Here is a 26,720-nt window from a genome sequence, read left to right on the forward strand (position 1 = left end):
TTACTTTTTGCTGCAACATGTTTGTAGGGCAAGAACGTTTCAAAATCTCAACACACTTATTGTCTTGTACTTTCATATACAAGCTTAAGACTTCTTTGCTCTGCAAGCCAAATTTGCTTTTGCAAAAAAAAAAAAAAGAAGAAGAAAGAAAGAAAAAAGAAAGAAAGAAAGAAAAAGAAAAAGAAAAAAAAATCCACAACCAAAACAGACACACACACACACATATAAAAATGCAAAGTCCCTGTGAGGAAGTTGTTCAGGAAAGTGTTTCCATAGCTACCTTGAATAAGCAAAATACTAACTTAGAGCAAGTGAGCCAAAGAAGCTGTGTAATTATTCAATAGCTTTCTCATGCATAAATAATGAAAAGCTCTCAAAAGACAAGCTTGGTGAACCCTGAAAACAGAGTGTTCACTATTTCAGTAAATCCCGACAGAGAGTCTGAACTTGCTTTGCCAAGAAGCAGTCTTGCATTGTCTCACGACCTCTTAGTTAAAGATGAAGTATTAAATAGAAATTGGTAATAAGAATGAGGCTTGTACAGCATCTCATAAACACAATTACATTTTCTATTAAAAGGAACAGGTCTAACTCAAATTACGCCACAATGAACTACATATATGAATGGCTTTACACAGAATATGATCAGTGATTCCCCTAACATAGTGTGTATGTATAGACTGCAATATGTATATAGACTGCAACTAGTAGCTGTTAGCCAAGACCACTTTTCCAAGGTATGTCAGAACGGTATCTCTGGAGCACTAATGTAATTCCAATTACAAAGGTGTTTTATTTGTAATGTATAACTGGGCCTTTACAGTCATGTTAAAACACAAGCATGTTGGCTGATTTTGCCTAGTACAGCTCTTCACTCAGAACTTACATAGTGTCCTATGGTATTGGCATAGGTGTCTGCAATCCAGGACATCTCCCTCTCACCTGTGCTCATGTCAGGAGCAGGCACATCAACACCTGGTCCTGTTGGCAAGAATAAATTGTTTACATAATTTGAGCACTAGCATTGATTATTCTGATTTACAGCTGCTGAAGAAAAATCACAAAAAATATAGTGATCTGCAACAATCCTTAAACCTTTTAAAGCTATTGCAAACTAATGTAATACACAGCTTTGGGCATAGATGGCCAGCTTCCTGCTCAGATATGAAGCTGACTGACTGAATAGCTAATTAAAACTGTACGTTCTTGCTGAGACTGGACACCTGTCTTTGGGTTGTACTACATATTACAGAAGAGATTCTTAAAAAAAATTGTGCTTATACACAATTATCCACTACATATAACATATCAGACAGAAAGGCAAGGGTGAACCCCTCTCCTCATCATAGTTGACTGTGTGGAGAGAAATTACTGAAAAAAGAGATAAAGGGGTTAACATCATGACTTCAAGTTACTCAAGGCATGCCAATCAACTGCTGAAATTTTTATGGAGAAGCAAAAAAAGAGATTAATCTGATTAGCTTTCATTACATTACATACCAATGAACCCCTTCTTTGCTAGTTCGATGGTAAACCGTCTTGTGATTTTTTCCAATTCATTATCCTATAACAAAAAAGACATTTAGATCCAGGTCACAATACAAAGAAACACTGTATCATATGTTATGATTCTAGAGAGAAAAACACATATAATACTTCTGCCTTTCATTCTCATTTCTTATCTAGCTTTAGTCACACTGCCATGACTCAGCTTAGGCCAAAACACTATTCCCACAGTTATTCTGTGATGCAGGTGGATTTTGGAAGTGCAGTGCAGCTCCAAGGATCAGTCTTTCCACCTTTTCTGCCTCCACAGTTGTCACACTTTCAAAAGCCTGAAGGTGGGGAAGGGAAAATGAGATTGCCTTTGACATTACAACATGTTTGAGCAACAGAACAGGGGCAGGAAAACACCACACCCATTCAGGCAGAGGAGATTCTTGTGAAGTTTAGTGTACAGTCTTCTCCAAAAGCACATAAAAATGTATGAATAACATTTCGTTTTGCATTCCTTTACATACACCCACACGTGTATATAAACATTTGTCAAGCAAGACTATACCCCATGTATCTGATGAAGTTGACTGATGTCTACAAAAATCTATCCCAAATAAAACTGCTTAAAGATACCGCAGCATTGTTTCTGTTTTTCATAAGAACTTCAGAAAAACCTGTATCTCCAAAAATCTCACACTGAACACATTGTTGTTGTTTAATCCCTCTGTATCAAGAATGTATACAATATAACTCTGCCAAAACATCATTACTGATCATCTATATGAGAAAATAAAGGCAGGTTTCTATGGATTGTAGACTTACTGTATAGTTCCTAGGATTGATCTTAACACCAGCCTTTGCACCACCAAATGGCACATCTGAAAACAAATTTTCATTGCTATGTTAAAGAACCACAGACAAAAATGCAGAATAAGAGTACTAGTGAACATAAATTTAACTAGCCACTATATTCAACTCTGGGAGATACCTGCCCTGATGGTTAGTCAAAAAAGTTAAGACAAAAAAAATCCAGAAAGTGAAAACTAAATTTGAGTCAGTCAATTCAGTGGCTTGGCCTGATACTGCAAGGACCTGAGATCAACTCTTAATTTCTTTCAAGCAGACATATGCTTTATCAGAGTCTACTATATTTTTAGATGCAACTTGTGTATGAAGTCCACATTCTTCATGATTTTGTTGGTTATAGAATACGTTAAGTTGTTTTGTTATGTCTGAAACTCACTGGAACTTGCAATCAACTTTTGTTAACCTACAACTATACACTGATTTGTCACTGTTTCAAATATGTTTTTGGTAATAAGGAAGCTCTCCCAGCACCCAAACCATGAAGTTCTCCCTAGTGACAGTAAAAGTCATGGAATTTGATATAAATAAATATGCTGATTCACAAAAAGCCAGTAAAAACCTTCTGCACTAAAGCCTAACATTGCTATGACATAATGTAGGAGTTTCAGAAATTTATGTTGCTGCTTCTGTGAGCAAGAAAGCCAACTTAAGCTTTATTTTCTCATTCATTAAATCCAAATCTTTAAAATTTTCTCATTAGTAAGGATTCCTTTGTTTTCACAAACCCCACCCACTTCTATCACAGTCTACTAAGTGCCAAATTTTTGTTTTCTACATTGAACAAGACTCTACTAAAAAGAACAAATGAAACAGAACTGAAAGTAATAAATAATGTATATAATATATACCAATCTAAACAATGAATGAGGGACACATAGCCTTCTGGATCATGCAGGGCTGCAACTCCTCACCATGGTCTATGCTGGCTAGGAATTACAGCCCCAGAGTATCAAGCAAGCCACATTTTTACCTCTGCTTCAGAGCACTGGAAATCCACTTGGAATTTTTTTAGATTTAGATTTGCAGATTAGTTTAAGAATAAAGCCTAAAACTCTTATTTAGTATTAGCAAAGAACAGAACAACTTTATATTTTTACAAGTATTACTTACCAACCACTGCACATTTGTACGTCATTAGAGAAGCCAGAGCTTTCACTTCATCAACACTCACTTCTGTACTATAACGGATGCCTGTGATGAGAAACACAAATAAACTTAGTCAATAACACACAGATACTATGTTATTTATATAACATAGTAAGACACTCTCTAAAACCCGTGCTTCCATATGCCAAGTAGAAATCATCTACAGTACAAGATTTAGAACAATCTTGCCAATTTATACACAAAGTATTGTTGAAGAAATGCTTTGGGGAAACTTCCACGCCAGGAATTTTTCTATATACTTCTCTAGAACCAGTCAACGGAGACTCCACATCTGTAAGGAACATAGTTCTCCAAAATTCAATGCCCCTCCTTTATGATAAAGAATGAATGCATATGGTTAAAAAAAACCACACACCCCAAAACCTAAGCAGTTATGCCACCACACACAACCACAGTTCGAGCTTTTTTTAAAAAATGTTTCTGACACAGCAACTGGCATATTTCAGTTTGTGATTTCATGATCACAGCCAAATGTGGAAAGCAATGACACATAATGGTTTTTAATGCTTATCTGCAACTTCTGAAACCACAATTACTGATCAAAGTGGTTGAGGACAAAGAATTCTCTCCTCCACCTGCATGCAGACTTTATAAACTTAAATAGACTGAAAATCTTGCACATTTTTTTGTTTTTTGCTGTTTTTGAAAGCAACAGATAACAAGACCTATGAATTAATATTGGATACTAAGGATGTCCAGAAAATAACAATACAATAATTAGGTGGTGTCGTTTTATCAAAATAAAGCCTCTGAATTTCAGCTATTTTTGGAAATATTTCCAGAGCACATAAGCTTACAAAAGCAGCTCATCATTTAATAAATAATTAATAGTTTAATAGTCACATACCTGGAATGTACAAAAGCAAATTGCAACATATATTTTAGCTGCTATCCATGTTTCTTCATTTCAGTCTTTTATAAGTACAAATGCTTGTGGATGCTAACTATATGCCAACTTATTTATCATAATCAACAGCAAAGCCAGACAGCAAGTTTGTTTTGTTTATGTTACTTATACAGTGGACCCTTGACTTACAGACGGCTTGACTTACAGACTTCTCTGGCCGCAAAATTTAGGTTTGACTTGCAGCCTGAGATTTGACTTACAGACCAGAAAAAAACCAAAATGGAACAAAAACGGCCTGGTACGGGATTAATCGGTTTTCAATGCACTGTAGGTCAATGGAGACATGACTTACAGACTTTTTGACTTGAGAACCGCCTTCCAATACGGATTAAGTTCTCAAGTCAAGACCCCACTGTATACCAAATTTCTCCCCATAAGGGACCCATACAACTGTCATGACGACACTGTCTTATATTACAAATATACCAAGCTAGATCCAGAAGACACCTTTTATTTCAGCCCCATTCCTCTCTACTAAAAATACCACCAACATACAGTGGTGCCTCGTATAACGAGTGCCCCGTTTAACGACGAATCCGCATAGTGATGCGGATTTTGCGATTGCAAAAGCGATCGCATTGCGATGTTTCCTATGGGGAAAAATCCTTTACGATTTTTCCCCATAGGCCCCATTTCCCCCCAGCTGACCGGCGGGCGCTTCCGAGCACCCGTGGTGGACGCTTCCGAGCGCCCGCGGTGGACGCTTCCCCAGAGGTCGCTCTGAAGCCAGCGCCACCCAGCTGGGCAGCGCAGGCTTCAGAGCAACCTCCAGGGAAGTGTCCACCGCTGGCGCTCGGAGGCCAGCGCCGCCCAGCTGGGGGGAGAAGGTTCAGAGTGCCCGCTGTGGATGCTACCCCTGAGGTTGCTCTGAAGCCTGCGCTGCCCAGCTGGGTGGCGCAGGCTTCAGAGCAACCTCCGGGGAAGCGTCCACTGCCGGCGCCCGGAAGCCAGCGCTGCCCAGCTGGGGGGAGAAGGTTCAGAGCGCCCGCGGTGGACGCTTCCCCAGAGGTTGCTCTGAAGCAGGCGGGGAAGCATCCACCGCGGGCGCTCCGAAGCCAGCGCCACCCAGCTGGGGGAAAATGGCCGCCCGCAGCGTTTTCGCGCCTTGCTTACCGAGGCGGCGAAAATGGCGGCCAGATGGGGGATTCTTCGCACACCGGTGAGTTTTTCCCCAATAGGAACGCATTAAACGGAGTTAAATGCATTCCTATGGGTTCCCCCCCCGCATACTGAAGAATCCAGATAGCGACGTTAATCCTGGAACGGAGTAACGTCGCTATGCGGGGCACCACTTATATATGAAGTAAAGGCAGAAATTGACAGAAGTAACGCAAGTCCCTGCTAACCGTGGATAAGCAGTTGACAAAATTACGACAGGGTGGAAGTAATACCCAGAAAGCACATCCTTAGGTGTATCACACAACAGATCCAACATAAAATGTGCAATCTATTGTGTGTCCACAGTGTGATCCTCATAATCAATTGTGCACTTGCACTCAGGAATCATACAATCATGAAATCAAATGCACAATGCTGGCTGCTTGCGTGCAAGGCCTGGAACACTTCCGCAGGTGTAACTTTCTGTTACATTACCTTGAACAAGATTTCAGCCATAATCTCTTTCCCAATTTGACTAGAGCCAAGGATGATGAGCCAAACAACTATGGAATTGTGAGCTCAAGGGGCTTTGACTGGCATATGCACCTTGTATTAACCAAAGTCCCAAATAAAAGCTGGTATATCACTAGATCCTTGGAGCCAGCAACAAATACAGTACTTAGATTCAGTTCTTCATACAGCTTTCCAAAAACCCTCAGTTTTCCTCTGATTTGCCTTGCACTAATTGGTTGGTATAAAAATTTAATCAATAATCAAGTGACCTTTCAGCACTGCTTGAGTCTAATGAGATAGTTATGTAAGATTTGTTAACTATCTCCCTTTTGGTTTAGGGCAGTGGTTCCCAATCTTTTTAAAGTTGCAACCCCTTTTATAATAGCCAAGTAATTTGTGACATCCATCATCACATTTGCATTAAAAGGACATTTATAGTGCTCTGGTCCATGAGGTTACAAAGAGTTGGACACGACGTAATGACTAAACAACATCAACAAATATCATCCTTTCTCAGAAAGTAGAGGCTTCTTTCTCCCCCAATGGGTCTGTTTCTTATACATATGCATACGTAACTTTAATACTGTATATTACTCTGAAAGACCAAGGAAGAAACTACGTATTTAACAAGAGATACAACACACAAGATGACCCTCAACTCCCCAGAAAACACTTTGCAACCTCCTTGGGAATCACTGCGCGGGGAAACACTGTTTTTTTGTGGGGGGGAGGCAACTGTAAATACTCAAAGCCAAGAGTTGCAGACAATTTATAAGCTGTGATCTGCAAAGGACTCATTTCAATCACTCTTTAGACCATGTGCAAATAGGTTCACTGCTTTGCAAAGTACAGTATGCAACTACATGAGTGCAATTGCATCCATAAAACAATTGGTTACTTCTCTACATTTATTAGTCCCAATTCAGTGTAGCTCAACAACAATACAGATGCAATGAGGATGATGTTTGCTTTGACAATTGTAATTTGGTTTGACCAAAACCATGGTGGGATAATCTACTCATGCTACTGGCATGCTAACTTCACAAACTTTTTTTCAAATCTTTGCTAAATTATCATCTGTAACTATTGTAGCATATTGTTACAATGTCAGATTGCTGCTGGGAGACCAACATTTGAACTCATAGTAAAGTCATGAAGACCACTTACTGGGTGACAGTGGGCTAATTAACATATTACTATGACCTACCTCACAGGGCTGTGCACATAAAATGCGGAATAGAAAAAGAATTATGCCTGCCATCAAAGTCCCAACCTTGAAAGAAAGTGAGCTATAAGTATACTACAATACATTCATTTATATGCACATTATAAAAATATTTCAAATCAGGTAATTCAACATCTAAGTTTATCAAAGTAAAGCATAATAGCAAAATCTGATTTGTCACTCTGGTACATCAACAAGATTAAAGTAAAAGCCTTGACAGGCTACTTGTTATTTCATTACAACTTTGTTTTCAACCAAGCATCCTAACAAACATTTCCACCCTTTAATGAGAAACCAGAAGTTATGGAGCACCTATGTAGACCACAATTTAACAAAACTGAGGCCAACAGCTCTACTGGTAAAACAATTGCATATATTAAGGTACTATTTCCTTTTCTGTTGTGCATAGTACTGATAAGATTTTCTGTCTTAATACTGACTGTTAAGACTAGAAAATACAGCATTTCTCAACTACAGAAATCTTAAACTATACATGACTCATCATGAGACAAAATACTTTCCACCAGAACCAGCAAAGAATCTTGCTTGTTAAGTTGAGGATTTTTCTTCCCTGACACACCCAAAAACTATAATATAGTAATAAATCATGTTTATTAACAACTGATTCACTTCAACGGAAAGTTTCGCCACCTTCTACAAAAAAAAGAGGGCTAAACCAAATTACTTTTTTTGAAGGGAATTCCCAGAATTCCCCGCCAGCAGCAAAATAACTTAAATGTTCAGATAGATTGGTCAGAGGATTGTAATAGCTCAAAAAGTAACTTTTGTAAGATATGGCCGCCTAAAGTAGTCCACCACGACTAGATAGGCGGGATATAAATTAAATAAATAAATAAATAAATAAATAAATAAATAAATAAATAAATAAATAAATAAATAAATAAAAATAATAATAATAATAATAATAATAATAATAATAATAATAATAATAATAATAATAATAATAATAATAATAATAATAATAATAATAATAATATGTTAGAAATAGATGTTTTATTTAACATTTCTATATTGACATCCATGGGATGTGCTGCTCTCAAAGTTCAGTTGTTAAATGGCAGTAATGTAAACAAACAAGCTTGCTAGTTACATCAACACCATAAAGCAAATATCTTCTCTACTAATTCTATCAAACCAAATATACAAAGAAGGTAGCTACATGTTCAAACATTGACAAGTTTTTTAATCTCCTAATTTTAATTTTGTGAGGTCTTCACCTATTTTCTCTAACCTCTCTGCTAATTTAAGTTTCTCAGCCAACTACAATGTATACAACAAATTTGGAAACTTAGCAGTAGTGGGTTACTCAATGCAAACTGTTTTCAGCTCTCTTTTCTAGAAGAAGACTGAACTATGCAGAGGAAAATGTAGTTTATTATCATGATTTGTTTTGAAGGTGGTGAGTAGGAAGCTTCAATTTACCGTATCTTTCGCTCCATAAGACGCACCTTTCCATAAGACGCACGAAATTTTTAGGAGAAGAAAACAGGAAAAAAATAATCTGCTTTCTTCTCCTAAAATTTGGTGAGCCTTATGGAGAGGTCCATCTTATGGAACACACCTTAGGGTTCTAGGGTCCTAGGGTGTGTTCCAGGACCCTTTGGAGACTCACCCTGCCTCCCCCGGGGGCCAGAGGAGGCAAAATCGCCACCTTTGGGGGCTCTTCTGAGGCTTGGGAAGCTTCAGAAGAGCCCCAAAAGGTGGCGATTTCGCCCCCACGGGCCCCATGGGGGTGGGGGGAGCGTCGTAAGGGTCCTGGAAGGCTCACTCGGACCCTTCCAACGCTCCCCCCATGGGTGCAGGGGGGTTAAAATCGCCAGCTTCTGGCAGTGTTTTGAGGCTTGGGAAGCCTCAAAACACTCCCAGAAACGGCCAATTTAACCCCCCCTGCACTCGTGGGGGGGTGGGGCAGCGTGGCAAGGGTCCTGGAAGGACCCATGTCACACTGCCCCCCCCACGGGTGCAGGGGGGTAAAATCGCCACCTTCCAGGACCTTTTGAGAGGCTTTCAAGCCTCTCAAAAGGTCCTGGAAGGTCGCTATTTTGCCAGAAGCTGGCGATTTTAACCCCCTGCACCCGTGAGGGGGTGGGGACAGCGTGGCAAGGGTCCGAGGGAGCCTTCCAGGAGCCTTGCCACGCTGCCCCCACCCCCCACGGGTGCAGGGGGGGAATCGGCAGCTTCCAGGACCTTTTGAGAGGCTTTCAAGCCTCTCAAAAGGTCTTGGAAGGTCACTATTTCGCCCCCACTGGCCCCGTCGGGGATGGGGGAGTGTCGCAAGGGTCCTGGAAGGCTCCCACGGACCCTTGCGACGCTGCCCCCCACAGGGCCAGTGGGGGCGAAGTCACCACCTTCGCTCCATAAGACACACAGACTTTCTACCCCTCTTTTTTTGGGGGGGGAGTGCGTCTTATGGTGCAAAAAATACAGTAAGCACTTTCAGTGATCCTCCAAATAAAGGAATTCTGGTTAATTAAAGACTAGCTGGCTTAATTATAGTAAAGTTAAAGGCTCCCCTTGACAAATTGTCCAGTCGTGCCCGACTCTAGAAGGCGGTACTCATCCCCGTTTCCAAGCCGTAGAGCCACCGTCTGTCCATAGACAGTTTCTGTGGTCATGTGGCCAGCGCAACTAGACACAGAATGCCATTACCTTCCCACCGAGGTGGTACCTATTTATCTACTCGCATTTTTACATGCTTTCAAACTGCTAGGTTGGCTTAATTATAGCTTGCAGCAAAAGGTGAAGAGGCTGCAAGTAGGGGGAGGAAGCCTGTGTGTATTTTCTCTCAATAAACAAAGGCAAGATCAATTATCTATCTCAGTATTGTACTCTGCCAATATGTCTAGAACTCTCTGCTTGAGAATTCTGAGTAACTCACTAAACTACCACAGAAGGATAGCATGGCAATTAATGTGCAATCAAACTGTAAGGGTAGAGTGTAACTATACTGTGATTAGCGGCTTTCAGAGATCTCAAGAAGAAACTTTTTCTCCCCTTCTAGCTCTTAACTGGAGACTTCATGTTCTGAACTCCAACCTTTTGGAAAGGAAGTACTCTGCAACCGATTTATCATTTATCCTCTAAGTATTCTTACCCATGAATGTATGAATACATGAAGCTGTCATGTACAAATTGTAGCTGACTCTCCAGAACCTCAGGTAAAGATTTTTCCCAGTCATGCTTGTACTCAGGAAACAAATACCACCCTGAACGTTACTACACACTTTTCCTACCACTGACATTATATGCCAAAGCTACAGCACTATATGAGAAGCACACAACTCATTAGCCTTGGACATCAATATACTCAAGTTAAAACCATATTAATGGGTACTAACTGTTACCCAGCATGACAGCATTCATATTGTAAATAAATAAGATTTAACTGTTGAAATTACTGCTACTGTGCAGAAGTAGAGAAACTACTGCACAGTAACAGGATTTCAACATTCATTATGTTTCAGTGAATAACTAAATAAATTCAGAGATAAGCAACAATTGAAAAGATATTGTGTTGCCAATTTGGCAAATTAGAAAGAAACATTTGTTTATACTCTGCTCTAAGAAAGAGCACTTGCTATTAAGAAGCTAAAACAATTAAACTTAAAAGACAAAAAATGTGGCTGCAAAATTGCAAGATTGAAGTATAGAATACTGTACTATAACAAGCAAGATGCTCTATTTGAACTAAGTCTCCAGACAACAATGGAAATATTTCTGGTTTGCACATTTCTATGGCATCAACAGCTATATTCAGATCCTGTATCTTTCCCAGACTTTTTCTAAGAGAAGTACAGACAGCTTCCATCAGTCACTCCACGCTGCTAACTTCTACTTCCCGTGCCCTCTTTGGATACATTTAGTTCTTTAGGCAGCTGTCCACATGATGAATAAGAACAGCTGTGGTTTCTAGTTAAGTGCTGCCTCTAAGCACGCAACATGCAAAGTAGGATCTTGGAGAATCATATTCATTTGTTTTAGAGATTGTTCATATAGTATCTTGCATTTCAGATGTCACATCAAACCAATTTCTTCTTTTACCCGTTGTCTTGTAAAGGATTTCAATTTCCTTTTTCTACATTACAGCCATTTAATTATTTAAGAGGAAATATAATTTCTAGGAATTGCAAAGCAAAATAATAAAGCTGAACTCTTAAACAGGTTCATTACTGAAAGCCAAGGGGAGGGGGGTTTAGTTCTGTTAGCTTTTTGCAGCAAAAACAACAAGGTGTCTTATGGAAACTTAAAGACTAAAAGGTTTTATTTAGCATAACTGAGCTCAGTTGGACTTACAAGTACTGTAAATGTATTCAATCTTGCATTGTTAAGAGGGAAAAGAGGTCAAGTAGAAACAATATAACGGGAAGAATACTGTACAATTTTCTAAGATAGATGCAGTTTTTGGTCACAAACTATTACTCTTAAAATTACCGAAGACATGATGAAATTCACTATTAAAATCAAAATGTTGTTAAAAGTTTTTGTCAGGAGGGAAAAAAACCTCAAACAAATTTAAGCTTTAACTTGTCCTGCCATAGAATCATTACAGTTAATACAATTCTGTTTCAAAATTTCACCTTAAAAAAGTATGCGTTTCAGGCTAAAAAACTCATTTTGCATTTAAAAACTGTGTGCTAAATAGAAAGCTGGGTGAATCTTTCCTATGCTGTTTCGCATTAGATCACAACTGTTTTTAATCCTACTCAATTATTTATATATTTTGTGCATATTTTTCAAAATACTTGATTCCATGAACTTCAGATGTATATATATTTGTGACCACTTTTTTCACATTATTATGAATCAAGTGTTTTTGCACAAACTTTTTTTCATGGGTCTTCATACAGTTCCTCCAATTTATCTGTTTTCTTACATAATAAACTCTGTAAAAGTATGGACCTTGACAATTTAACTGTTCTAATTTCTGTGCACACTGAAAGAATCCCTAGTTTTGAAAGATTTCCAAAAAAGCACTATCCACGTTACCCAATCATTAATCTGTCATGTAAAACTACATGGTTAGAAGTCAAAACAGCACACTGTTTTTGTTTCTACATTTCCTTTCAGTGCTTGGGTTTACTGTCTGCTGCTTCCTTTCAATGCCAATAAAGGTTTGTATGCAATGAGAATAATGCTACTTCCTTTCATCAAGAACTGGGAAAACAAGGTCAAATAACATTTATCAGGGGTAGTGGTAGTGTATATGTCTGTTGAAGTAAGGACAACCGTCTAATAGTACCTTAAAGAGTAATGAAGACTTTATCTGATCAAGTGTGCTGCAGCCCATAAAATCTTGTCATTTGTCTCTGTTTTAAAAAATGCCATAGTTTTCTACATTCACCTTGAAAAGGCCAATGCCTTTCTGGAACAAAGATGCTTAGAATGTATGTGCCAGACTCAGATTTGCCACTTTTGTTTCACTGCTATTCATTATCTGGCTTCTTGCACTAGGAGCCGTGGGAACTGAAGCAGGCTCCCAAACTCATTCAGGATTACAAAACCCTGCCCTCTCAAGGATCATGCACACCTGTTGCTACTGTGCTAGATAAGACTATAAGTAGTAATTTAGGGAAGAGAGGACTTAAGAGTACACTAGGAGAGAATGAAGACTGCACCCAGGTAATGAGAGTGTAATAAGTTTGAATATTAAACTGTAAGTATGGAAGCTTACTTTTAAAATAGGAAATCTAAAAAATTTAAATTCCACCAGAACCATTTCCACACTGCCACAATCTACTGCTGAATATCTATTTACATATGTGCCTAAACAGCTACAAAACTTAAATCTGCACATTCACAACATTTAGCCACTATTCTGTGCTATTTATTAAAAACATGTTACCCTACCTTTCTCCTTAAAAAGAACCTAAGGCAGCTTACATAACTAAAAAAATACAATATCTGAAATGATTATTCATTGTCAATGTAAAGGATTTAATCTTTTTGTACAATGAACTTTATAATTTAATGTTGCTATTAAAGTACCCAAAATACATGCATCAAATGAAATATTCTGCCTACTAACAGAAACAGAGTTAATTTAAGAGGCATCAAATACTTTAAGCACCCTATATGCACAACACAAATGCTCTGTATTAAAGGGAAAGGGTCACTATTCTGCCATATGCCTTGCACAAATAGGGCTCTATGTTCAATTCCCCAAGATCACTAATTCAAGGTCCTAGGTAGAGAAATTTCTCTGCCTAGTGGAAAACATGACATGTGTAGCACTTTATATTATGCAGAAAGTGGGCCATATGTTGACAAATGAAAGATACGGGAATTTCAAAAATCTTCAACTGATTAACAGTTTAATGTGAATATCCAACACTCTGACCTTTTGACTTTAATCTTCAAATAATTTAACACTGATCCTGGTAAACAGTAGGTCTTATCTTTCAGCTTAGTAGATGTTCTGTCCAAGATTAATCATTTCTTTCAGCAATGCTGAATGCAAACAGGGAAAGCCAAATTTTCCTTGCTATCTATGTCTTTATTTGAAGGTCTAATGTTTACTTACTCTGTGGCTTCTGGCATGTCTTAAAAAGCAATTTCATAAGCAGGCCTTCTACAGCAACAGTGCTCTCTCTTTATGCTGGATAACAATTCCCATCATCTCCAGCCAACATGGACAAGGGCTCCTGGCCGGACATGATGGGTTTTCTAGACCAACATATCTGGAGGGCATTATATTGAGGGAGTACATTAAGGATTCACTTTCTCTTGCTCAGCACATGTCAGTAATGCACATATGAGAACAGATTAGTAAAGGTTCAAAAATCTGAATACCTTTCTCTAATCACTGGAGTGACATGATATTGATTTTTGCCTATTATCTGCTACTCCTTGGAAAAGCTTCACAAACAGCTTGTGAAAGGGAACAGAGGCCAACCATTTTATGGTGTACACAATGTCATTAGATGCGCCTCTCTGGATTCCAATTTTAACCTTTACTGCAAAAAAATAAGCTTTGGGTACTAGTAATTTCCATCCCTTTTGGCAAACATGACGAAAGTCTGAAGTTGAATGACAGAAGTCTTTCTCTGTTGCATACAGGAAACTAATGCCTTGAGTTCAGCCTCAAATCTACTGAGTCTTGTTGTTGTTCTTTAGTCGTTTATTTGTGTCTGACTCTTTGTGACCCCATGGACCAGAGCACGCCAGGCCCTCCTGTCTTCTCTACTGAGTCTACTCAACTACAGTGGTGCCCCACTTGACAATTACCCTGCTCCACGACAAAATCGCTTCACAATGAAGTTTTTGTGATCGCAAAACAATGACTGAATGGGAAAAATCCGTTTTACGACAATCGGTTCCCTGCTTTGGGAACCAATTCTTTGCATTACGACAATCAAAAACAGCTGATCGTCAGGTTTCGAAATGGCCATCCGCTGTTTTCCGGACCTATTTCCGAAAGACAGCGACCAAAAATGGCTTTCCCTATGGAGGACCTTCGCTGGATGATGAGGTATTTTGCCCGTTGGAATGCATTGAAGCGGTTTTCAATGCATTTCAATGGGTTTTTTCTTTCGCTTGACGACGATATCACTAACAGCGATTTTAACGGAATGGATTATCATCGTCAAGCAGGACACCACTGTATTGAAGACCATATTGATCAAGAAGTACATACAAACTACGATTTCTCATCAGAGTGGATAAACATCAATAATTTTTATAAAAAATATTTAAAAATTATTAAAATGATTTAATTTTTAAAAAAATCTTTATTTAAATCATCAGAATAGTTTTATTTAAACATCAAGATTTAGATCAATTTTATGCAAATCAAATCCACACTGTTTCTCACTGTGTTAATAGCAGATCCATGAACTTCCTTTCTCCTTTCCCAGAATAACAAATTCTATCAGCTGTGCTTCATGTAACAGAATCCTGAGAAATAATAGCAACAGAGCTGGACACATGCTAATCACAAATTAATGTGAAGGTTAAAGCATCCGATCAGTTTTTGAAGTGGAGCCTATGTATTAGGAGAAGAACAAGAGTTAAAATCATGCAAGCCCTTACTCTATTCCTTCTATGAAATCTATTTAAACAAAAGATTAACAGTTACAGATAAATATACATTAACTAAACAAAGGGCTGAACCAAAAGTACAGTACAAAGATCTAATTGAATAACATTGAAAGAATAAAGAGGTTATAGTAATCAAGGATGAGAAACAGTTTCACTTGTATTGGATTAATAAGTTTGTTATGTGCTGTCAAGTTGGAACAGATGGACAACAACCCTAAATAGGACTTTTAAGACAACCGAGATATTTAAGGAATGATTTTACCAGTTCCACTTCCTCAGTGACTTTCCATATTCAGTAGGAATTTGAACTCAGGTCTGCAGAGTCCTAGCCATCATTCTATCCATTACACCATACTGGGTACCATATTCAGATCCTAGAAATATCATTTGTGTACTGCTTGATACAATGTAATTTCTCTGGTTCAATGTGTAAGAAATATGTACCTTTTGTCATAGGTGTTTAGTCATGTTTTTGTTTGGCATTAATTTACAAATCATTAAACAAAAACCTTTGCCAAAATTCTGTGTAGTAATGTTGGTGAAAGAGAAATTATATAATCTGCAGTATCAAATTACAGTTAATTAAAAAGTCACCACTTGGATTCTGGGTCACACAACAAGCCTCCCAACAAGGCACAAGAATTTGAGCAGGAAATTGTAAATTAGCAGCAATTTGCCACTATGATTTACACCCTTCCACCAGCATACCTATATAACAATTTAATAGATATTTTTGGTGAAGAAAGAGTCCTGAGCTCAAATCCCCAGACGACGATAATTGCTGAGAGGATATTCTCAGTCTAATATGAATTTTCTGTGCACTACCTCAAAAAGATGATACACTCTGCAACTCTGCAGAATAACAAAAAAAAAATCCCTGAGGGCTTGTCAGAACCACCAGGCTTATATTTCCCACTGTTAGGCTGGGAATAATGTCTCAGCCTTCGCCCATAGATTTGCATTAAAAGAAAATATTGATAAAGGAAGTCATGTTGGGCATTAATTAACTGATAAATCCAATACTGCAACAGTACTGTGTCAGCAAGAAACAGGAACAAGTCAGCCTACACAGCAGAAATGCAAAGAGAAAGCAGCAATTGTCCTATGTATGGTATTGTCATAAAAATCTCATCACTACAGAACAAGTAAACCGCCCTCAAAAGTGATCTAAGACATTTTATGCTGTATGTTAAAGAGAATTGTAGCATAAACTGATTTTGAACCACTCTGAGTAAAGATAATGTGTATACAAGAAATGACACATGCCTCTATAATCTCAGTAGAGGCCAGCAAACTAGCTTCCCTATGGCAAATTTATCAGATGCTTAGCACCCAGCAGAATGCACAAGTTGTATAGGATCTTCCTTTCATTTATTCAGCTTTACTGAATGCTCCTCTGGACAGATAAGTTTCTCTGCATAGCACCACTTACTCACAGAACTCATTTCTGCAGATCACACACCATTTCCAGTTCCAACTTTATAGCATAACCTTGGGTTGTCAAATGGATCTCCTATCAGAGACCAAACTAGCTACAGAAGACTAAGCAAAAAATGAAACAATAGCTTGAAGGATCTACTATAGTCTCAACAACTAACTGGCTTCAATCATTCTCATTCCCTCTAAAAGCTTTAGAATTGTTGGTACATCAAACCTCTCAGAACTTCACAAGGAAAACCTATTTGCACTATTAGTCTGCATGGATAACCATGAGCTGTTACTAGAGCTTGCAGATAGTTAGTTTGTTCAACATGAGACTACGAAGTGGGGCAACTATCCCCTTTGTTCAACATGAAAAGAAGTGGGGCAACTATCCCCTTTCAAATAAGAAAAGTTGCATTGTGTGCCGAAATGCACCTTATCATTTTTCTTAGCTCTCAAACCCCATAAGCAGGAACAAATATTAGACTGGAAGGGATGTTTCTACTCTGCCTACCACTTATGCAAGATTTGCCTTTAAGCAATTGTATATACATTACATGAATTACAATCTATGAAAACACAACATATGCTCTTCCCTCTTTTAAAGTTTGTGGGGGAATGTACCACAGAGCTATGTAGTGTTCCCATAGACGCTCTATTTAGACCTTTTCAGAGCTACATGGAAATATAAGCTCAAAACCCACATGAACTGGCTAGAATTCTTGGGATACATTTCATAACAAATACATCTAGGTATAAAATACAATTTGCTCTGCTCACTCACTCAAAAAGGACATGATAACTACCAACACAGTATTCTTTGGTTATTGGGCATATGTGCTGCAGCATGAACTACTAGGTCAGGCAATTCCTGTAACATTACTCAACATATTTTCTCATTTGGTAAATACTGTTTCCTCCATCTTTGCCAAAGGGATGAAGGGTTGCTTTTTATGACAAGGCCAGGTTACATCTGCTTCTCAGTTACCTGTGTTTCACAAGTAACAGAGAAACAGATAAGATATATTAACTTCTATTCTGATTTATCATCAGATAATAATGCCGAAAAGACACACATCTGACAGGCACAGTTAATAGAAATACTAGAAGACTTCTGACTCTTATCTTACAAAAAACCTGTATAGAAAAGATGACAACTCTCAAAGGATCAGTTTTGCTTAGCATTTTCATTACACAGACAACATCATAATTAAGGAAAGAAAAATCTGAGATGACAATGTAGTTGACCTATTCTTTATGTAAGGGAGAAAACTAGACTAAAATTAAGATTCCTCTACACACAGCTTTCTGCAAAAAGATCAGTCAACAGCCCCCTCTTTTTAAAATCTCTGCCACACAGCCTAGTTTAGCAGCTCAGTCTTTTCATATCTTAACAATGTGCCATTGCCACTAGTTCACACATGTATGTTCTACACTTAAAATGAGTCATTATTTGTTCCAAATAACAGGCCAAACACTGCACATTGCAAAATGACACAACTGCATATTGGACAATACAGCACTAACCCAAGTGTGGGAGACAACGGAATTCACCAAGTGTGAGTCATCCTCTTTCAGCCTAAACTACTTTGTTATTGGAAAGATAACTCCATGATACACTCCTCATCGAGTGTGCCCTAACAAATGTAATAAACAACACTGCAACAGCTCAGCCACTGCTAGCCAATAGAGTCATCCCCTTTTAGTGATTTACTTCAACCGTAACTTGATCAGCAGCAGTACAGTACTTACTTCAACATCTTCCAAAGCAAACCAGAGGGAATTATTTCTCAGTCTGCTGGTAGTGCGGCCAAGTTGCCAGCAAACACCACACTTAAGTTATGGGTGGGCAAAACTTCAGTGAGACAGCCCTGGCACTCTCCTGCAATTGAGCCAACAATGAGTCACAGGGCGCCTCAAAGACTAAGGCTGCAAACACTGCAAAAAGAGATTTTAACTTCACTAGGCACAGGAGGGGACATTTCAGAATAAACACAGATAGGACTGCGGTGTGGTAAATTGGCTGCAGCTTCTGCTTTGGTGAACAGCCAGTATCTCAGCTTTTCAGACGCCCTATAAACCCTTTGTTGGGTGGGGTTCCAAGCCGGGCACTTAAGAAAGGCCAGTGGCCAACCCACCGCACCCCGAGTCAACTTGAGGACTGGGTGGGGCGAAGCCCTCAAACTGGGCAGGATGACCCAGGGTGTGAAAAGTGAGTTGGGGAAAGAGTGAAAGCTGAGGGGCTCGTCCCCCGCCCCTGCCTGCAGCTTCTCACCTCCCTTGCAGGGGGTGCGATGCTGGCTGTGCTGCGCTCGGTAGCCTTCAATGACTTCCCACTCGCCGTTATCCCGCTTGATGGGGAAGGAGACGCTCAGCACGTGGTTGCAGGGCTTGATGATGCGGAGGATGCCGCGGACGCGGTGCCGCTTCTCCTCGGGGCTCTCGCGGGTGCGCAGCCCTTCCACCAGCTTGTCCTCCACAATGCTGGCGCCGCGGTCGAAGAAGCCCTCCACCATCTTGAAGAAGTTGGGGTCGTCTTCCCGCTCCACGGCTTGGCTATAACGGCGGAGGCTGCCGGCGCTCCCATGCCTCCGCCCCGAACTGTGCCCCGACAACAAGGCCGCCGCCGCCGCGCAGGGCTCCGCGCCGGATAAAGCTGACGAGCCGGCCCCGGCCGCGCGAGCCGGCGCCAGAAGCTCCCCCAAGCAACGGTACATGGTTGGCGGTTTCTCACAGGAAAAGGAGCAGCTGTGCTATAGCGCGCGCGCCGCTCTGAGGGAAAGCTCAAGGGCGTCGACGCGGCAAGGCGGGGAAGAAAGAAGGGGAAGAAGGCGAGCCGGGGGGGGGGGGAAGGAGGAGGTGGACCGGGGCCGGGGCGGCCCAATGGCACAATAACAGGGGGACTCAGCCTCGCCCCCCCTTCCCCGCTGCCTCTAAATTGGCCTCGGGGAGGCGGGGAAGCGGTGGGCGAGGCCAAAGCCGGAGCAAGTCGGAACGCCTCTCTATTGCGCAGGCGCTATTCCCTCCCATACTGGACGTGGAAAAGGATCGTGAGGGCCGCTCCCTGGTGAGTTTTTACTGTTTTCCTCGGGCACCTCTTTTACAAGCACGCATGCGCTTGCGGCCACCACACCCCCCTCCCGTAAAGGCGTAGGGGGAGGAAAGAGAGGTGGGGCTCTTTCTGATTGGGTCTTCGGGAGACGTTCGTCCCGCCTTCATTTCTGTAACGGAGCGCGCGCAATGGCGGTTAGCTTTTTTACTCTCTCAGGGTAAGTGGGCGGCTGTGGTACGCCGGAGTTTAGCCAAAATGCGCGGCGGGGCGCCGAGGTTTCTCGCCATCAGTTCTGTATAGTATTGGAACTCCTTGTCGAAACGAGTCGAACTGGGCTTGGCTGCAGTTTGGTTTGATGCAAACGGGGGTATATGTGTCTCCTGTGTTCTTCCTTCCCTTGACAGCGCGTTTTTGTCTATATTGAGGGCGAAGCCTAGGAGGTGCCGACTATTGTGGTCCATTTTGCTGCTGTCAGACTTTGGACTTAATCGGTTTTTATTAGCCGACAAAATATGTTGTTTCAAAACATTGTGGAAAACTGGCTCAGTGGCATTGGACGGGGCGACCCACGTTCGAATCCCCACTCGATCATAGAAAAACACTGAGACTTGTGATAAATAATAAGAATGATTATGCCCCATCCAAAGTGGTTTAACATCCTGTTCTGGGTGTGTTCTGGGGCTCTGCAGCTTGTTGAAGGCTACACAAGCCTGGCTGTTTTGGGAAGCAGAGTAGAGTTGAGTTCCCAAACTCTGGCTCCTTAGGCAGGTTCTTAAATATTTCACATATCTTTAATGAAGTCTTTTCTTTCAGCAGACTCGTATTCCAGAGTACCAGGGGCAATGCTGTGTGGACCTTATTAGATAACCTTGGTCTACTGCTTGAAACAGTCGCTAGAGTAGGTCTTTGGTTGCTTTTATTCACCAAATCATTTGAATTAGCCCCCTTTCCATGTATTAACATGGATTGCTATTTCATTTTTAACTACTGATTCCTGTGTTAAGACACCATGCTATTTGCATTCAGAAGCTCAAATGATAGATTATAAGGTAAAGGTTCCCCTTGATAATTTTTGTCCAGTCGTGTTCGACTCTAGGGGGCGGTGCTCATCCCCGTTTCCAAGCCATAGAGCCAGCGTTTTGTCCGAAGACAATCTTCTGTGGTCACATGGCCAGTGCGACTTAGACACGGAACGCTGTTACCTTCCCACCGAGGTGGTCCCTATTAATCTACTCGCATTTGCATGCTTTCGAACTGCTAGGTTGGCAGGAGCTGGGACAAGCGACGGGCGCTCACTCCGTCGCGTGGATTCGATCTTACGACTGCTGGTCTTCTGACCCTGCAGCACAGGCTTCTGCGGTTTAGCCCGCAGCGCCACCACACATTATGTATATTTTTTTAAAAATATATATTTGTGAGCAATTAATGTCTGTATATTTTAGTGCTATAGACTGAGAAGTTGCCAGGTACCTGAGGATGTTAACTTCACAAGCTGAATAAATTGACCAAATATGTAAATCATGAACAAAACTTAATGCCAAGTTTACTCAGTATTCTGATGGCGGCATAATCTCAGAATTGCAGAGCTGGAAAGGACCCTGTAGACCAGTGGTCCCCAACCTTGGGCCTCTAGATGTTCTTGGACTACATCTCCCAGAAGCCTTCACCACCACCTCTGCTGGCCAGGATTTCTGGGAGTTGAAGTCCAAGAACATCTGGAGGCCCAAGGTTGAGGACCACTGCTGTAGACAATAGAGTCCTGTCCCTGCCAGTGAGGCACAGTAAATCAAACTCCCAACCTCTGGCTCTGCAGCTGGAGACTTAAACCACTGTGGTTCATGTCTACATTGTGAACTTCCAAACATTTATCATAGTTCTTCCTCAAAAATTTTCTGAGTTTCTTTGAGAAAAGCTATCACAACAGTAACTTTCAAACAAATAGTTGTATTTGGCTCTTTAGGTTTGTATAATGTAAACGGGGTAATGTAAAGACAAAGATCTATTTCAGTGTGAGTTTTTTTGTGGATTACAGTCCACAGTGTAATTCCATATATCTGAGGATCATAATTTATGAAAGTTAACCCTGAAATATATCTTAGTCAATACTTTCTTTTTATTATGCCAGAAAGATTGTGGTGACAATGTACATTAAAACATTTGAGAAACCCTGCTATAGTTGTATAAGGCAAACAGAGTAACCTAATTGAACTGTTCACACAATTGGAAGCTATACTTCTCCCATCCAAAGTGGTTTAACATCCTGTTCTGGGTGTGTTCTGGGGCTCTGCAGCTTGTTGAAGGCTACACAAGCCTGGCTGTTTTGGGCAGTTTATATGGATGCGTTGATAAATGTCAGTCAGATCAGTGCTGCTGCCTATCCTTGCCAAAGGATTGTCAAGATATATTTGTTACATTTCTATGATAGTTTAACACAGGCTTGTCCAACCTGCGGCCCGAGGGCCGCATGCGGCCCGGGTTGGCTCATAATGCGGCCCAGTGCAATTTTTTATTTTTAAAGAAATTCCAAAGTTTCAAATTACACTGCCAGCGCTTGTGGCTGGAATGCGGCTGGGGCACATCTCAACGGTGGGGGGGAGAGGGAAAGAAGGAAGGAGTAGGAGGGGAGAGGGGGGCTGTGTGACTGCATTGTGCCGTCCCCATCAATAGGTGGACCCCCTCCCGGCTCCATAAAGCCACCGGAGTCGAAGCTGGCAGCCTCTGCTGTCTGAGATCACAGCTGGAGTGGGGCTGCGGAGGACGGCTAGGGCTGCCCCTCCATGCGGCCCAAACCAAATGTATGTGCGGCCCAAACCAAATTTTAATCTTCTAATGTGGCCCAGGGAAGGTGAAAGGTTGGACACCCCTGGTTTAACAGCTTGGTACAGGCCTGTTTCAATATTTTGATACTCAATATTAACTTTATATGTTTTCTCAAATAAATTTTTTAAGTATTATCTAATAAGTGGAGGATGCAATGTTGTGTGCAAGCAGCTTTTTAATTTATTTTATTTATTTATTTTATTTATATCCCACCTATCTAGTCCCTCAGGACCACTCTAGGCGGCTTAGAACAGACATATAACAATATAACTAAAACAATTTTAAATAAAGGGAAAAACATTAAACAAGATGGGGCAAACACTAGGAGAGGAGAAAAGGGAAAATCAGGAATTAGCTAAGGGGAAGGCCTGCTGAAACATCAATGTTTTTAATTGATTTTTGAAAAGACCAGAAATAGAAAGCAAATACCTGCATGACCTTTTGTCTGCTTGGCCAAATGACCAGTTTTAAGCAAGAAATAGAGTAATGTCCTGAACTAATCCTGTGATTATCTTCAGTTTGATTCAGAAAGGTACAATGTATTCATTGCAAGATCAGATAAGCATAGCAGTCTATCAGTAACAAATTAATGTAGATATTAATACATATCTGTTATGCTGTTTTAATATTTGCTTTTAGAGTGGGCTGATGTATCTTAGTGTAGCGGATAGAATGATAGGCTAAAACTCTGGAAATTTGGGCTTGAAACCCCATTTGTGGAAAGTCACAGAGGGGAGTGGAACTAGTTAAACCATTCTTTAAATACCTCTTTTGCTTTGAAATTAGGGTTTCTGTAAGTGGGTTCTAACTTAGCGGCACAAAACACACAACATTGTAAGCCCACTTTTTTCTCCTTTTCATACTAACTAAAGAGTCTTACTTATTACAAATCTCTGGTTCATAATGTTAATTCTGAAGCAAGTTGCATCTGTTCTCCAGAAGGAAGAGGGCTAGCTGCTTTCAACAATATTTTCTCTGTTTCACTGTAGGTTTTTTTTTAATTATTGGATTGTATAATGCTGTCCCTTAGTTCTCCAGAGATTCTGCCTGTGTTTTCCAGGGCATGAGGTCTTAATGGGATGTGAATATTTCTTCTAAGAAGCTTGTTTTCCTCAACCCTTTGTATGTAAGAGAAAGAAAGAAATCTGTATTCTTCTCAACTAGAGTACCGGTACTTGATGTTCATGAATAAACTTAGTTGAGGAGCTGTCTCTTTGGCAGAAACTTTATCGTATCTATGGAAGGTTTGTTATGAGACACCAAGGTTTACATTTTCAAAAAAGCTTAGCACTTTCCAGCTTTGTCTTGCAGTTGTGTGAAGAGGAGAAAAAGAAAATCTGCCTTTTCCACCAGATGTAAGCTTGAGCTTTCAGGACTATCCTGCTACTAAAAGTGTAATGTGACCTGTATGATTATAGTTTTGAACTAGAAATATGACCTTTGGACAATTTGACTGAATATTTGCAGATTCCATGTTCTATTTGTCTATAACTACAGATAACACAACTCACCAGGGCTTGCATATTTGAGAATATACATTGGCTCACAAATTCCAAACAAGGAATACTTTTCTAAAATGAGATCTTGTGTTCACACACATACTGTGCAAGAGAGTGAAAGAAGTTTGCAATTGTACCTGCACCTACCCTGCTAAATTATTTCTTCAGCCTCAAGGACAATTTGCAGCCCTTTCTATAATTTAAGACATTGCTTACCTTTGTGTTTTCCAGAACATGGTCTGTAAACCCTTGGCAACTAGGGGTTGCAAGGGCACCCCTAGTTAGTGTTAAATTTTTGCAGGTGCTGTTGTAATGCTATACTGTAGTTAAAATGAAATGTGAAGTGGGAGCATAAGAGCAGCATTTGGAGATACTGTTTGCTCGCAAAATTTATTCAGCTTCGGAACTGTAGTCAGAATTGAGTTTCTCTTGTAACTGAAATAAAAAAAGCAAGTTGATTACATGCTTATTGGTACAGCTGGTTGTATAAGTGGCTGCTAAGCCCTATAAGCTCCTAGAATTAATTTTCCTTCATGTGTAATACTGTCTGTGTAGCAGAAGATGAGTCTGTTTAGTGTTCAAATCACTACATCTTCTGGGTATAGATTTTTCTTCCTGTGCACCCCCTCTACGCCATTCTCTTTCTCTCTGATTTTTTATATGTACTTATTGACAATAAGTCATATAAAAAACACATTTCAAATTAAACTTCTGTGCTTTGGTTCACATTTTTATATGAATGCAAGAAATATATGTTCTTTTTTTTAAGTAGCTGTCAAGGATGAAAATTGGGCAAGAGTTTGCTTTTTTGAGAGAGAAATGCAACTATATATTTGGGTGCTGATAAAATGGAAAAGAAGTGACTAAGGTATGGTTTGTAATGTAAAACATTTAGAGGAGAAAAAGGAATTTTCTGTGGCATTATAATCCAGATGAGTTGTCAGGGGTATAGACATCTGACGCCTAATCCTCTTTTTTTCTTTTTTCTTTTTGACTAATCAGTCTTTCCTAATGCACATTATGGGCTTCCTGATGAGTCTTATTTTCTTTTTTTAATGCCAGGACAGTGAAAGTGGAATCTACTGTAGTATACTGTATATGCTTCAGTTCTAGAAGAGTGTGTTTACTTGGCATGTATCACTAAGATCTGAACAGATAGATGGTGGCAGTGAAGCTTGTCTCAGACAAGTGTATCTACCAGGTCACTCAGTGATAGAGCAGAACAGATGTATTGAGAGGTGCAATCATCTCTTCCCAGTTCCCACTGTTCTCTTTGTCAAAAAATCTATTAGTTTTGAGAGTTGGAATATGATGTTCGAATCAGCAATGGGCTAAGAGTTCTTTTGGCATACCATTGTGCACCCACAGCACTGTTGAACAGTCTGTTTGCCTGAGATGACAGAAGTGATCTCGATTTATACTGACATTGTTATGGCCTAGGTCACTGGTTCTTAACCTTGGGTTACTCAGGAGTTTTGGACTGCAACTCCCAGAAGCCTTCACCACCAACTGTGCTGGCTGGGGTTTCTGGGAGTTGCAGTTCAAAAACATCCGAGTAACAAAGGTTAAGAACCACTGGCCTAGGTGACCTCGGTTTCCTTGTTGATACTAACTTGTGGTTCAGGATTTTGTGACCACAAAATCTTGTAGAGGATGCACTCCAGCTTGAACAGGATATGCTTGTTCTGGAGTTTCTTTGTGAATAGGAGAAGGTACTGAGGCTGGACAGAGTAGAAGAAAACTTCTGTTATGAAAAGATTGCTGATTGGTAATGTTTAGATGTCTGATATCCTCTAAATGAGTTTCAGGCAAAGTGAGGCCCGACAGGTGTTGGTAGACTGCAGCTCCCAGAATTACTCATCTTTGGCTATGCTGCTTTAAGGTGAGAGAAAGTGTAGCTAAATATCATATGGAGAGCTATATTAAAATTGTTTGGCATCAGAGGCTTAAGGATGCAGCTGAATTTCTGAGGGGTTTCAGGGATTTTTCAGCTTGTATGGCCAGCAGTGGTTCCAGTGTGATAGTCAGTTCGAGTAACATGGGGATGCCCTGAGCTTTGGTAGAATCACGCCTAAGAATATGCTTTATGCTCACAGGGCTGCCTGGCAATGAAGGGTCTTTCAGACAAACATGGAAGATTGCTCAAAGACTACTAGGAGTTATTTGCAAAGCATTTTGCAAATAAAAATTGCTGAAATCTATTTGTACTTTGACTCCAATTTGTCTGTAGTAATTTGGAAGGAAGCTAGAGCTTCTGTTTTTCTCTTTTTATTGGGCACTTTTCCTGCTGTGGGACTTGAGGATGTGGACAAAATCCTTAGAGCTGCTTGCCCCACCACATAAACAGTCATGTGAAAAAGAAAGTTCACCCCTCTTTGATTTCTGTGGTTTTACGTATCAGTACATAATAAAAATCACCTAATCCTTAGCAGGTCTGAAAATTAGGTAAATCCAATGTCAAATGAACAATAACATATGACATATTACATAGTGTCATGATTTATTTAGCAAAAATAAAACCAAAATGGAGAAGCCATGTGTGAAAAACTAAGTGCACTTAGTTTTTCAATAGCTTGTAGAATCACCTTTAGCAGC

General features: G+C 40.2%; 2 protein-coding genes across 4 annotated transcripts in view; one reads left to right on the forward strand and one right to left on the reverse strand.

Moving 5' to 3' along the window:
• The window catches only part of GLUD1 (glutamate dehydrogenase 1), a 38,701-nt gene extending 19,092 nt beyond the window's left edge, over nt 1-19,609 (reverse strand). Inside the window, exons 1-5 of one of the 2 annotated variants that reach the window (XM_020805948.3) lie at nt 19,030-19,609; nt 3,475-3,555; nt 2,320-2,375; nt 1,501-1,564; nt 887-981 (exon numbers count right to left, since the gene is read on the reverse strand). In XM_020805948.3, coding sequence (XP_020661607.2) covers nt 887-981; nt 1,501-1,564; nt 2,320-2,375; nt 3,475-3,555; nt 19,030-19,471 — 738 coding nt within the window. In that variant the 5' untranslated portion in view covers nt 19,472-19,609. Of the gene's footprint in view, nt 1-886; nt 982-1,500; nt 1,565-2,319; nt 2,376-3,474; nt 3,556-18,506; nt 18,960-19,029 lie in introns of those variants that run through there. The other variant, XM_072995082.2, reaches the window with a different exon arrangement.
• Nucleotides 19,610-19,708: 99 nt separating this feature from the next.
• The window catches only part of SHLD2 (shieldin complex subunit 2), a 48,645-nt gene continuing 41,633 nt past the window's right edge, over nt 19,709-26,720 (forward strand). Inside the window, exon 1 of one of the 2 annotated variants that reach the window (XM_072995080.2) lies at nt 19,709-19,821. The gene's annotated coding sequence lies outside the window, so the exon portion shown is untranslated. Of the gene's footprint in view, nt 19,822-19,955; nt 20,024-26,720 lie in introns of those variants that run through there. The other variant, XM_072995081.2, reaches the window with a different exon arrangement.

This window comes from Pogona vitticeps, chromosome 3 (genome assembly GCF_051106095.1).
Source record: "Pogona vitticeps strain Pit_001003342236 chromosome 3, PviZW2.1, whole genome shotgun sequence".
In the NCBI taxonomy this organism is placed as follows: domain Eukaryota; kingdom Metazoa; phylum Chordata; class Lepidosauria; order Squamata; family Agamidae; genus Pogona; species Pogona vitticeps.